Source organism: Morchella importuna (genome assembly GCF_003444635.1).
Source record: "Morchella importuna strain M04M26 chromosome Unknown Morimp01GS049, whole genome shotgun sequence".
Classification (NCBI taxonomy): Eukaryota; Fungi; Ascomycota; class Pezizomycetes; order Pezizales; family Morchellaceae; genus Morchella; species Morchella importuna.
Window position 1 is genome coordinate 246,534 of NW_025763446.1, and position 12,715 is coordinate 259,248.

The 12,715-nt window shown below is 44.1% G+C and overlaps 4 protein-coding genes across 4 annotated transcripts; 1 reads left to right on the forward strand and 3 right to left on the reverse strand.

Annotated features, from left to right (window-relative positions):
• Window positions 1-1,803: 1,803 nt before the first annotated feature.
• LAJ45_10730 (uncharacterized protein) lies at window positions 1,804-2,763 on the reverse strand (the record flags this gene model as incomplete). Its single annotated transcript, XM_046120247.1, has 1 exon — window positions 1,804-2,763. The coding sequence occupies one exon, from the start codon at window positions 2,761-2,763 to the stop codon at window positions 1,804-1,806; it is 960 nt and encodes a 319-aa protein (XP_045966597.1).
• Window positions 2,764-5,404: 2,641 nt separating this feature from the next.
• On the reverse strand, window positions 5,405-6,189 carry LAJ45_10731 (uncharacterized protein; the record flags this gene model as incomplete). The annotated part of the gene is made up of 2 exons (XM_046120248.1): window positions 5,405-5,757; window positions 5,826-6,189. 2 exons carry the CDS (start codon window positions 6,187-6,189, stop codon window positions 5,405-5,407), a joined length of 717 nt encoding a protein of 238 aa, XP_045966598.1.
• A 1,654-nt stretch (window positions 6,190-7,843) lies between these two features.
• LAJ45_10732 (uncharacterized protein) lies at window positions 7,844-8,877 on the reverse strand (the record flags this gene model as incomplete). Its single annotated transcript, XM_046120249.1, has 6 exons — window positions 7,844-7,931; window positions 7,984-8,008; window positions 8,075-8,169; window positions 8,326-8,382; window positions 8,456-8,457; window positions 8,560-8,877. The coding sequence occupies 6 exons, from the start codon at window positions 8,875-8,877 to the stop codon at window positions 7,844-7,846; spliced, it is 585 nt and encodes a 194-aa protein (XP_045966599.1).
• Window positions 8,878-9,774: 897 nt separating this feature from the next.
• On the forward strand, window positions 9,775-10,495 carry LAJ45_10733 (uncharacterized protein; the record flags this gene model as incomplete). Its single annotated transcript, XM_046120250.1, has 2 exons — window positions 9,775-10,011; window positions 10,097-10,495. 2 exons carry the CDS (start codon window positions 9,775-9,777, stop codon window positions 10,493-10,495), a joined length of 636 nt encoding a protein of 211 aa, XP_045966600.1.
• Window positions 10,496-12,715: the final 2,220 nt, after the last annotated feature.

The following is a 12,715-nucleotide window of genomic DNA, read 5'->3' on the forward strand; positions in this document are numbered from 1 at the left end:
TATTAGGGATGGCCATGATCGTAACTTTAGCCCATAATCAGGACTAGTTAGAGTCAGAATGTGTCTCAGTGCTCATAACGATATCTCCACCCTCTGGCACTACACTGCACCTAGCAGTTTTTTATACTAACTAGGCTCGTTCTTGAGCTGTCAGTAGGGGATGAACACGAGACTGACACTTGACTTAGATGGATAATAACACGATACGAGTTACAAAGTTAATTAATTTAGGGGCCTGGGCGCACGAGGACAGGCTGGGGCGTGTACGTAAATATGAACAGATTTAGCAATCCCGTGAACTTCTCTGAGCGCCGGTAATATATGCCAACGTGTCCAAGAGATAAGCTGACTGAATACCATAGATCCATATCAACAAGTAGGACCACGTGCGGAGAGATTTGAGGAATATCGGTCCCTGTCAACTAAAGTAGGTACAACAAAAGGCCAGAATATTTGACAGCACACCCACATCTAACAAGCACCCCCACGAAATCATGGCCGCATTTTAGCTTCATAAACGATCACTCGTCCACAAAGTGGCCCGTATGGAAGGGTTGTGGCCTTAAAATGACTGTAATACTCCCAACCTTACTTCTGTAAACTAGAATGATATCAAATGGGTATGGCAGGCGCGCTTTTATGCGCTCGGAGATACAGGTGGCCGAGTGATGTCTCGTGAATGCCAAGTATGCTATCTCCATCGGGCATAGTCTTACGAACCCGACGAGTGATGTATTGTGCGAGAACCCCATATTGCGTGTGCAGCGGTTACCAGTAAGACTCTACTTGACCAGTGAACGTTTCAGCTTCTCGCATGCACTTGGTACCACACCACACTAGACGGGCGCGCGGGGGTTGGCACCGATCCCCAGTATCTGTGTGATATTTAGAAACTACTGCGATGTCCATTAGAGTCTCGGCGTGTAAATACAGGTAATTCATGCATGACATGCATGATCATCATGGGTACATACATACCGTTGTGCAGTGCCGTTCAACAGTGCCGTTTAACAGTACCTATCCAGGCACCCCTCTTGGCCCCCATATAACACCGAGTTTTGATCAATTGAACTTGTTCCGCTGAGTGTGCGCCGCGTGCTTTGACCACAAATTTAGTCGAAAAGACTTATGTTATAGTTCAATTTCGTTTGACTTTAGACACTGTTTGCTGCGCTTTATCCTCATTCACTTTGGATGAGCTGATGCAAAAGTAAATAATTGGAGGAATAAACCTGTGTGCGTGATTGTGATAACACTTGCAACTACTATATGAAGCGGGAAGCTACGCTATAAACCAGCTCTTCCGGCTACGTAATTCCGCCTACCTTTCGACTATGTCCCTCCATTGAAATTTGCGGTCGGTCTGATTAGTCATCCAATCTATCAGGTGGCGTGCGTCACGATGTCGAATCAAACCATGGTTTTGGTTGTTCGCTCCTAAAACTGATTTTCGATCCCACATGTTTCGGTTGCATTGCAAAACATGATACAACGTTGAATAGATAAGCGCCATGGGAAGTGAATTCTCAAGCGTAGTATTAATCTTGATGAAGTAGTACATGTAGTTGTGAGCGGGACTCTCTCCAAAAAATGATAAGTTTAATTACAGTTGAATGAACGGCAGAATAGAAGTCCATGTAACACTGATGTACTGAAGTCCGGTGAAGAGTTTGATCATAGACACTTATTTTTATGTATGAAAGCCAGTGCGTTCGGTAGGTGGAATGATGTCTTTCGGGGGAGTTGTTGACATTGGTTTATCACCAATACACAAAGCCTTCAACGTGGTGCTCCTCGAGTTGATTATTCCTTCTCATGGAGGACCTCGTCCCCTCGACTAGTACTCCTTATATTATGTCTCCTAATTGTTCCCGTAGCCGATGCCAACATCGCCGCAGTGCCGGAAGCCTCTACAATACCTAACCTATTCGTATCGACCCTAGTTTCTGCCCAAGACTCTCCCCGCTCCTCCAGTTCTTGGACACCCGGTTGGGGGGAACTTAGATTACTCCCATCGGTCCAACTAACGCCGGCACTCTCTTCCAGCCGTACGGGGGAAAGTTCATCAAGATTCGCCCTAAAACAAGACGTAAACCAGGATTTGCACCTTGTAAAGGCAGTGTAGAGGCCATAGCCGATGACGTAGAGAACAGAAACAGCCATGATGAAGCATATAACATAGAGGATAGAAGTTCGAGTCACCAAAGTTGAAGTGGAGGTTTGCTTTTTTGTGCCCCACGGTACGAATAATTTGTCATCTACAATTGTGCTGCCAACTGTCGGTGTTTTTGTAGGTACCCAAGTGTTCTCAACTATTTTTATACCATCAACACTAGGTACTTCGCTTGTGATTTCGGGTTGTGTTGTTGGTAGAACCGAGTGATCCTCCGGTGGGGGAACTACTACGGTTACCACCCTCACCCTTGTCGTTGTTGTGGTGCTTGGGTGGTACTTGAGATCCATCTTATCCACCTCTAGTCGATCAATGTACTCCTCCCTAGGCCAGTCGAAATTCTCCACCTTTTGCCAATCCATATTTTCCACCTTCTGCCAATCTTTCTGTCGTACCGAAAAGTACAACTTCTGATCCTTCAGACTGATACTGATTGTATCGTGAAGTAGAGAGGTTTGGGCAACTGGGCTATCCAATGAGTCATGGTCCCTCTCTTCACCGGAATAGTCCAAGGGGACGGCATTGATGTGGACGGATCCCATAGGAAGAGAGGCTAGTAAAATCCCTAGAAGCCGCCAGTAGTGGGCCATGTTAAGCATTTTTCAGGTATGACTGCGAAATACTCATGTACTGCCGGTAGAATTGCACGCAGGATCTTTGGGTTTAGAAATTTGGAAGAAGCAATATATGGACGATTGATCGTTCTTGCCTGTGTACTGCGGGAATCAATCACTGAAAAGTGGACATAGGGAGGTTGATAACATACATGTAGTAACGTGTTCACCTTTGTCATGATGGAAGCTAGCCCCAACAACATGTAGCGCTGACATACGCTACATGTACTAGCTGGCTCGATCGGGCCTTCGATTAGTTCCGAAACCTATAGGATCAAAAACGGGGGGGTGTTTCAAATGCCGGAACGGATCATTCGCCAGTGACACCGAGCTCCCCACCTATAATCCTTAACCTACCTCGCTGAAATAATACCTGAAGCCGTCCTATTTTTCTTGAGCGAGCGATGCTGATTGTATATTTTATGCTAACCAACCTAGATTCGATATAAAGTACTTGTCTAGAGCATGCCTTGCTACAGAAGCTTCAAGAATAACAGAACCCAAATCTAAAAACGATATCCGCAACCGCTGGCTATATTTGAACACCATTACAAACGCTGTGCCTCAATACCAAATATTTGGGGCAATCATCTGAAGCTTTCTGATGATTAAAGGCTAGAAAAATTTGCTTCAGTCTGAGATCTGCCGCAGCTTCTATATAATATATCGATAATTTGCGATAGTAGCTGGACTAAACTATGTAAAAGGTCGTATATTAACCTCAGGGGTACATTACCAGACGTTTCCTCTTGTATACCGTTGGTGGCCATGGATGTGTATAAAACTGGAAGGCTATTAATCGTGGTGGTGCGGCGGTGGGTTTGTTAGTAAGTCCTTGTGTTTATAATATTATGCATGGTAATGATATGGTTATGTTGCTTTCTTTTGCATTCCTAGAAAGAGAATCTCGAGAGAAAACAATAAGAGAATGGGAGGCAGAGTGGGAGACAAGAGCGAACAAGGAAAAGGCGCTGTTCAAACCATCGCAGCGAAACACTATCAAATTCGACGATACGGACCGAATGGATAGAGTTATCATCAGCCGGTTCAGAACAGGTCATATAGCCATCAACAGATACCTCAAAAGAATAGGAAAGATCGAAAGTGCTGAATGCGAATGCGGCAAAGGAGAGCAAAGTGTGACCCATATACTCACCGAATGCGATGCGACGGCCGAAACCCGTAAAACCTTTAAAGAGCATAATACGGTTGTCAAACTCCTCTGGAAGGCAAGTGGTATCGAAGCGGCTACAAAAATTTGGAAACAATTTGTTAAGTGGAGATGTGAGAGAAACGGACAAGAAGAGAACGAAGAAGAGGAGAGAAGAGAACTAGGATATGGGTGGGGGATGCTGAAAGATGCAGGGAATGAGGAATAGAATAAGAAAAGGGCTTCGTGGGCATTGTTTTCCTATGTCAAGAATATGTGAGAGGAGGCGGAGGAGAAGGGGCAGTTCAGGGGTATTGCCATAACTGTAAAGTTGCATGCAATTAATGAATTAAACAAAAAAAAAAAAATATGGTTATGTTGCTTCTTGCGGTTCAATTTATCTTCAGCAAATACCCCTTCTGTCTAACCAGTATTTGTCTAGATATTGCCTTACACTGAGTTGAGATCCGCCCGTGAGGTAGTTAACCCCACACCCGCCTACGGCAATATTACCCAACAGCCACATTGATTGACGATATATATATATATAACAGAAGAAAACTTAAAAGGAAACCGCTATCCTTCTCCTAACACCTGGCTGCCATTCGATCGTATAACTCAAACTACTAGAGCTTTTGGACAATTATGTCAGGTTCCGGCTCGTAAAGATCAGAGGAGTAATATACACGTACATGTTTCCCCGTTCAGAATACTGTTTGTCTTGTTAAGAAACCTCGAGGAGATGGATCGATATTTTCTTATCGGGCTCTTTGGTTAAAGCCTTAATGTCATAGTTTGAGCGCGTTTTAGTCATTTCTAGTTCATAAATGTAATCAAGTGGGGTTTTCCCTTCTTTATTTGGTACATAGGGGCTCGTGCCATAATACATTAGTAGGCGATGTATTCCGAGCATCTAAGGCCTTTAATCGCATAATGAAGTGCGTTGCAGCCTTCGATATCCACTGAAGAGGGACTGGGACCATTGCTCAGTAAGGAGTGAAGAGAGGGATAATGCGCAGTGTATGCTGCGATATGGAGGGCTGTCTGACCAGACTGGTCCCCGGTCGAGAAATCGGTTCCTTGTCTAAGCAAGTATGCAAGAGCATGTTCATTTTCCCGTATAGAATTCACAGCACAATGAAGTGCTGTTTGGCTTGTATAGTCGATACGTTTGATGTAGTCGTAGATCCACACTAAGGATTTAACTCTGTCATAATTGTCACAGCACGCTGCTGGATTGATGCTGATATCGGCACCATTTTCCATTGAAAATCCAGCTGAATCATGACAGTCCCTTCCAACTACGTATACAGCAAGATGAACTGCTGCCCAACCACGATGATCCGTAAGGTTTATATCGGCGCCGTTCTCCACTAAGATTTTTACCGACCCGTGGTTATCATTGCATACTCCATAATGGAGTGCTGTCCGACCAAGACGATCAGTGGTATTTATACCGGCGTCGTTCTATATTAAAGTTCTAACTAGGTCATTGTTGTCGTTGCGTACCGCTTGAAAAAGTGGTGTATGCCCATTATAATCGGCAATCTGTATATCGACCCCGTTCTCCAATAAAAATATAATTGCGTCATGATAGGCTTTGGCGGCCGCATAAGAAGGGGCTGTCCGGTCGGACTTCTCGGCCTTGTTGATACCAGCGCCCTTCTCCACCAAGACTCTAACTATGTCATAATGGCCACGATCTGCTGCATGATGGAGGGGTGTCCAGCCGGAAGAACAGCCAATGTTGATTTCGGCACCTTGCTCGATCAAGTATATTACGGAGTCGTAGTCTCCAATTTCTGATGCGTAGTGTATTGCTGTCTTCCAATCGTTGTCCGCTACTGAGATACTTGCGCCTTTTTCAACGAGAGACCCTAATATAAACCGGCACCCCGCAGTGCAGGCTGCAAGGTGAAATACTGTTTGCCATCCTCATCAGGTGTAGAGATATCGAGACCAGCGTTGAAAAGTAAAGACACGATCTCGGCCTTACGTTCCACACGGTAATATTTGATAAAATCTTTGGATCTGTCTAATTTATTCGAAAACGTAAAATGCAATAAAGTGCGCCGATACCCACCACGGTATTGGAGGTGTTCACCCTTTTCGATTAGTGACCAGGCGGCTAAACTATGGTTGAGCATACACGCTACAGCTAATGGGCTCGAACCAACGCCAGTCGCATCGGAGTAGTATAGGTATAGGCCAACACAGCCTCGTTTGTTAAGAAATTCCAATACTGGATCCATCGTCAGGCTTTCCTCACACTGACTAATATGGAACATTAGATTATCGCGGGCATAGTGCCAAAAAGGATATTTCTCTTGTAACACATCATATTTCCAATGCTTCATAAATCTTTTATCTGAGAGAAATCGTATGCAAGAAATTGTGACCTTTAGGTCTGAATGCTGGCGTATCGTAGGGTAATTGAGGAGATATTCTCATCGTAGGTAACCAAGCTTGCGCACACATCCAGCATTGTTGTCAGGTCATGCAGATCCAGCTCGTCAAATCCAATACCGTCTGTTACAGGAACTACGGAATACTGTCCTAGAGGCTTAGGACAATAAGGAATACGAGTGACGGGTTGTGATGCGAGGACGGTCGGGTAACAAGGACAAGCATAGAAAGGTATCGGGTAGTGTGGGGGCACGCGGTGTTACCACACTAGTGTTATACTATTATGACGGCACGCTTACTATTGGGTGTCTCACCCGGAATAGAATAGGAAGCGGGGCTTACGGCTGTAGGCTGTTCTACTTAGGGAAGTAGGTCTAGGATAATAGTATGGTACAGCCTGATGACTGGCAATTGCAAGGTTCATGGTTACGTGTCGGAATTAGAAGGGAGGACGGAACTATGCGGGGGCGCTTTTCTATCTGGGTTATCTTCGGGAGCATTATCTCATTCTATTATCATTGTATCAGTTAGTATTAGAAAGCGGGCCTCGGCATAGGTTCCAACATGTATAAATAGGGCTTGATTCTGCGAAGACTTGAGGGTATCATCAACCATCAAGTCAAGGGAATCCGGTTTACAATATCATCAGTTTAAACGCTACAGAATTATCGCTTAGCACTGGCTATTTCCCCAAACACCGTCACGATCAACCGCCACGGCTAATTGAAGGGCATGGACCGTAAGTACCTTCCTAGCCCTGACAAGCCATGAGAGAATCCTGATCGCTAGCTCAATGCAGTTTGGTGATTGAGAGTTGATAATATTCATAGCTCTATCGTATGTTAGGCGGAGTGGGCATCTTGCATTTAATACTGAGCGTTTAAACCTTTCAAGCTCTTCCAAGATCTCGCGAATAGTTGTTTGTTGGCACAAATGTTCGACGTGGAAGTGAACAAGAAGAAACCTATGATTAATGATAAACCTTTATGTTTATTTGTTTACAGGGATGTAAAACTTAGATTCCCTTCGCGCAGTCAATCAGATCAGGAATTATCTTGCTTCTATAAACCACGGGTCCTTGCTTTATAAGGCGCTGTGCTCTAGGATGCTCCGATATCGTTTGGTCCACATAGCTTTCGATATCATAATCTTTTGCCCAGAGTTTTATTTTTGACGATTTCTCAAAGGAAGATTGAATATCCTCCGAATACGCATGTCCTGTTATAAACATGTGTATCTTAGGCCCATGAGCATAAATCCGATGAAACAACGGTAGGAGTTCTCTCCGCTGATTGACTTGGTCACACTCGTCCAATGCGTCGAATATGAGGAATGTTTTCGTAAATCTTTCTGAGATATCGAGGAGTGATGTATATAGCTCTTAAATTGTAAGTGGCCCCCCTTGGCGCTCATCATGATGCTGCTCAAGAGCGTCGGGAACGTAGCAAGCTTGGCAGGCCAGTTGTTTGACTAGGCTAGCAAGGGCCTTGCTGGTGTCTGTTATTGCTCCTTATAATTGAAGTAGATATGCGCTACGCTGTATCCTTTTCTCTTTGCCTCAGCTCTTAGACTATCAATCAAAAGAGAACTGATTGGTTATGTTAGGCTTGCAGATAGCACATAATGTTAGGGGCAAATACCTCAAAAATGTCTTTCCAGCACCATCTGTGAGCTCAAAGTATAATCAGAATTCTGCCAGAGAGAAACCTCAGTTGAGAATGTTGAACTTACGAATGCCATAGCCCCAAAGTAAACCAGAACCTCTTCGCCACTCTTGTACCTTCGGAGACTTAAGAATCCAATGGCCTGTGTTTGGCTTTCTCCGACTACTGATCTCAAAATGTCTCTCATCATAGGGTTGTGGTGATATCCAATTGAGAATAGCGTTTCGTTTTTGAACTGCTCAAATATTTCCACCCCTTAGCTCATAAAGTAGATAAATGGCCTATCGATAAATCCTACCAGATCGCTCCATGTCCTACGCTTTCATAGTTACATTTGTCTCTCGCGTGGTATCCTCAATTATTCTCAAGAAAGAACTTAGTTTTCGTTAGCTCTTACAACTAGGAATGCTCTTTATCACTACTAGTCTTTGACCTCTGAGGCACCTACGTCTAGTCGATATTAAGGGCAAGATTCAAACTCTGCTTAAATCTCTCGGTCTCGAGAATGAGAGCAACGGTTTCTGACTCTGTGAGCGGCCACTGAAGTCTTACGAACGAGGCACCCCACCAACTCGATTGCAGTTTCTTCTGTTTTGCCTCCAACTTGTCATTCAAACTCTTCATCTCCATGCTGTAGTTTAGGAGTGGGGTGAATAATTGACCCAGAACAGCTGAACTTGAATGTTGTGCGGTGCTTTGTAAAGAGCTGAGGATTTTGACTAGAGATTTCAACTCGTCAATGAGCCCTTGGAGATTTGTTGGGGCCCGTTTGACACCCGTGGTGTACCCGTATACGTATGCTAACGATGCCACCTGCGTGGTAATCTGGAGAACCGCAATAACGCTCGCCGCCGCACCTAAACCTTCCATTTCTAACTATATTGAGGTTATAAAATTTTATTTTGCCAAAGGTGTGATAGTGTTTCGGGTTTGGAGGCTCTTAAAGAGAGGGGGGGTACTGTGCATGTAATACTCTGTATAATACATAGCCCAATCAGTTGCTGGCGGATAAAATCGAGGTTTTTGTTGAATTCACACTTGCGCAAAACAGTCCAACTCCAAATTCCGGTCACCTGATTGGCGCTGATCCTCCATCAACCAATCATGCATGTAGCATTGAGAGCCAGCTCTCTATTTATCTAGTCGGAGAGCACAAAACCTCTCTAATAAAATTAAAGAGCTGGAGATCGTAGCGTGACTAGCTGTTGCTGAATTAACTGTTCCAAACCTCTGTTCGTCAAGTATATGGTATTCGTCAAGAGATAGTGAAAGACCGTAAAAACTCGTATTGATTAGGGCGAGTACAATTTGAGCTATATGGGACTGAAAACATTATGAATCCACCCTAGGGCCAACGGCAAACTGGTCTATCCGCAATTAGACTTGGTTAGGGTTAGGGTTTGATATCCAAGATTTTTTAAACCAAATGACTGAAGCATATTATCGACCTTTCTACTAGTACGGTTTCAAGGTAATTTGTAGAAAAATAACAACTAGAAAGCTTGAGCTTTTCAAGTTGAACAAATGAAAGAACAGCAGGCTGAGACTCCAGTGGGCTCAACCTTATAACGCCAAGGCTGTTTATATCATCAACTATCAAGGCTTCTCATTGACCCGGAAAATACCGTAAGGACACTCTTGGCTGGCGTCATCAGGTTGACACGCAAGAGGTCAGTGTGCACGGCCATGGGGTAACAAATACTCCTATCTCCTCCTGTTCACGATCCATCGTCTCAATCGTTAATACACTCTCTCTAGCTTTCAACAATGGCTCCAGCTGAAAAGCACGCATCAACTGAATCGGATTCTGATGCCCCATTGGCCAAGAAGAGAGCAACAACTAACTCAACCCCAGCTACAAGCCCAGGCCCTTCAAAGCCACGGAATCCCGTGATTGACGACCTCTCGGCAAGGTACCCCACTGTTGAGAAATTGGAGGAGCACATAAAATCTCTATCCCGCTCTGCTCTGGAGGCGCTGATACTTTCGGGCGCATTTCCTGAGGTATGCCAATTGCAGCTACCGGCTAACTTAGATAGGCTTTGATACTAAACAGAGGTTGTCGAAACTGATTGTCCATTACAACCAGGCTACTTCAGAACTACGCCATTGCGTGTATTGTCATAAAACATTCCATGCATCTGATAATCCTCTAGGGAACTGTGTCGTTGAGCACTTCATTCGTGAGTGCAAGCCGATTGATGAAGACGTGAGCGAATGGCAGTGTTGTGGTCAACGGTGGGATAATATAGACAACGATGATTGGATGGAAAGCGCCGAGGATATGTTCCCCCATTGCTATGTGGGGTGTCACTGGGAGGAGGAAATCACGACGGACGATGAAGAGGAGGTGGAGGAACATAACCAGGCAGATTATATGGTTGACAGTGAACCTAGGATAGAGAAGAAGCCGGTGTGGTGGAGAGTATGGAAGAGTCGTGGAAACACATGTGAAAAGATGGGATGTAAGGAGAACTTGGCTGGGTAGCGATTGAGGGAGTGAGGGGATTGGACAATATCTAATTTTTGTGCCGCTCCATATGGTTACATGTATTGGGGACGTAGACGTGAACATTCAATATGTACATGTATTCCCCTCTCAATGCCACTTTCCAGTATTTACTCACCACTAGCTAGATGATTGAGATTAGATCTATCAGGTCATGATTTGCGGCCTACTAAACATTATTCAATTCAATTGAGTCTCCATAATTGAAAGGTCACATGATAGAAGTCGATTATCTATACATGCGCGATTAAATATTACTGAATATCGAATGAAGGGCATTGATTTCACTTTATATGTACGATTTCACATAAAGTCCCACATACAGCTCACCGCCAAAGTGTAGAACCATCTTACAGAGGTTTATTCAACCCTTTCCAAATCGTATATTTGAAGCTTAGGTGGGAGTCATCCCGTAGATATTCTGAAGGTGTTCAAACTTGAAGCCTTGAAGATAAACTACAGATCTTGCGTAGAAACAGCTCACAACAACTCTGTAGACACCCATGGGGGATCTGCAGACCACATTCAAACGCCTACAAACCTTCAAAGGTGTCCGTGGGATGACTTCCAGTAGTCTACGAGTTTCTCCAATAAAATAAAATCTTTCCTCTAGTCTACAAGAGAAATATCACGACGAATTAACTCGAGAATAAACCCTCTCCGCTTCATATGAAGATGAGAGGATAGCAGAAGTGGGGACACAGACCTAGGGAATTAACACAAAAAGGCCACCCATTCTCCCCTACAAACGAAGGGAGGATCCAGAAGGATTGAGCGCAGAAAAAAATGGTAACCCCTGGCCCCTTCATAGGGCGCAACAAAAGCACACACCCTTTCTAATAAAAGGAAGAGACCAAAGGACCACGACTCTCCTCCCATAGAGGGGAGAAGGAAATAACTCCAGTTTGCACTCCAAAAGAGGGAAGGGGAGGAAGTAAGGTTACGTCCCCGAAGAGCGGAGGTGTAAGAACTAGTATACAGGCACCTGTGTACATGAGAAGTAGGAAAGAAGCACCCCAGGAAGATACAGAGAAATCACTAAGTTATGAACGATCGAGGATGGACTAACCGATCGGTTCATAAGGTAATATTTACGACAATAATGGGTTGGGCTTAACCTAGGCATGGGTGGGTGTTTCGCCGCTCCTCTCAGGCTATATGTAGTCACCCCAATGCGATGCCGTAGATTCTGGCAACAGCGCCTATATACCCGTGGCTATGAGGACTCTCTATGGCCTTGAGCTAGGTGAACTAGAGTCTAGGGCTTACGTATACGTGATTCTATCCCCGATATCTTCAATTACATATGTTCATTTCCATTCGGTGTATTACATGGCTTGGACTGGCCAGTCATGGTACGGGTCCATATACATGTATATTGCATGCAATACACACTCTACCATGGTACAAAATGCATCAGTAAATGCATCATAAATGCATCAGTGAAAGTCGTCAGTCAATTTATCAAGCCTTTTTCCTAAAACGTATGGATAATGCATCAATTAATGCATCAACTAATGCATCATTAATGCATCACAGTCTCGTTTTGCCAAGAGTTTGGGAAATACTTATATTAGGAAAATAGAAATGCAAACAGTGCCGGATTTCTGAATCACGGGCTGAAATGCATCAGTAAAGGCATCAGTAAAGGCATCGGTAAAGGCATCGGTAAAGAGATTGGTAAATGCATCATACTGAAGAACACTCCTGACAGTGCCCCGATGCAAAACAAATGAATGTGGAGGGATTGAACCTGAATCATTCCGATTATGATCTAGGTTCAAGTTAGACTCGGAGCTTACCACCTGTACCATCATATCTTTTCAATATATAGCACTTACTAGTACAACCAATACGTATAAGCTGACTCAATAGGTATATGTAGCCGAAGTGGAGATCCAAAAATATCTAAGTCAATAATCAGTAGACACAAGAAATACCAAGAACAGTAGTATTCGCGGACCGACGATTTTCCCTACTACACTTTTACCTACTGCCGACGATTTTACCTACACTTTTCCCTACTGTCGACGATTTTACCTACACCTTTCCCTACTAAGTACATACCGTCGACGATTTTACCTACACCTTTCCCTACTGTCGACGATTTTACCTACACCTTTCCCTACTAAGTACATACTATCGACGATTTTACCAGCACCTTTCCCTACTAAGTGCATACTGTCGACGATTTTACCT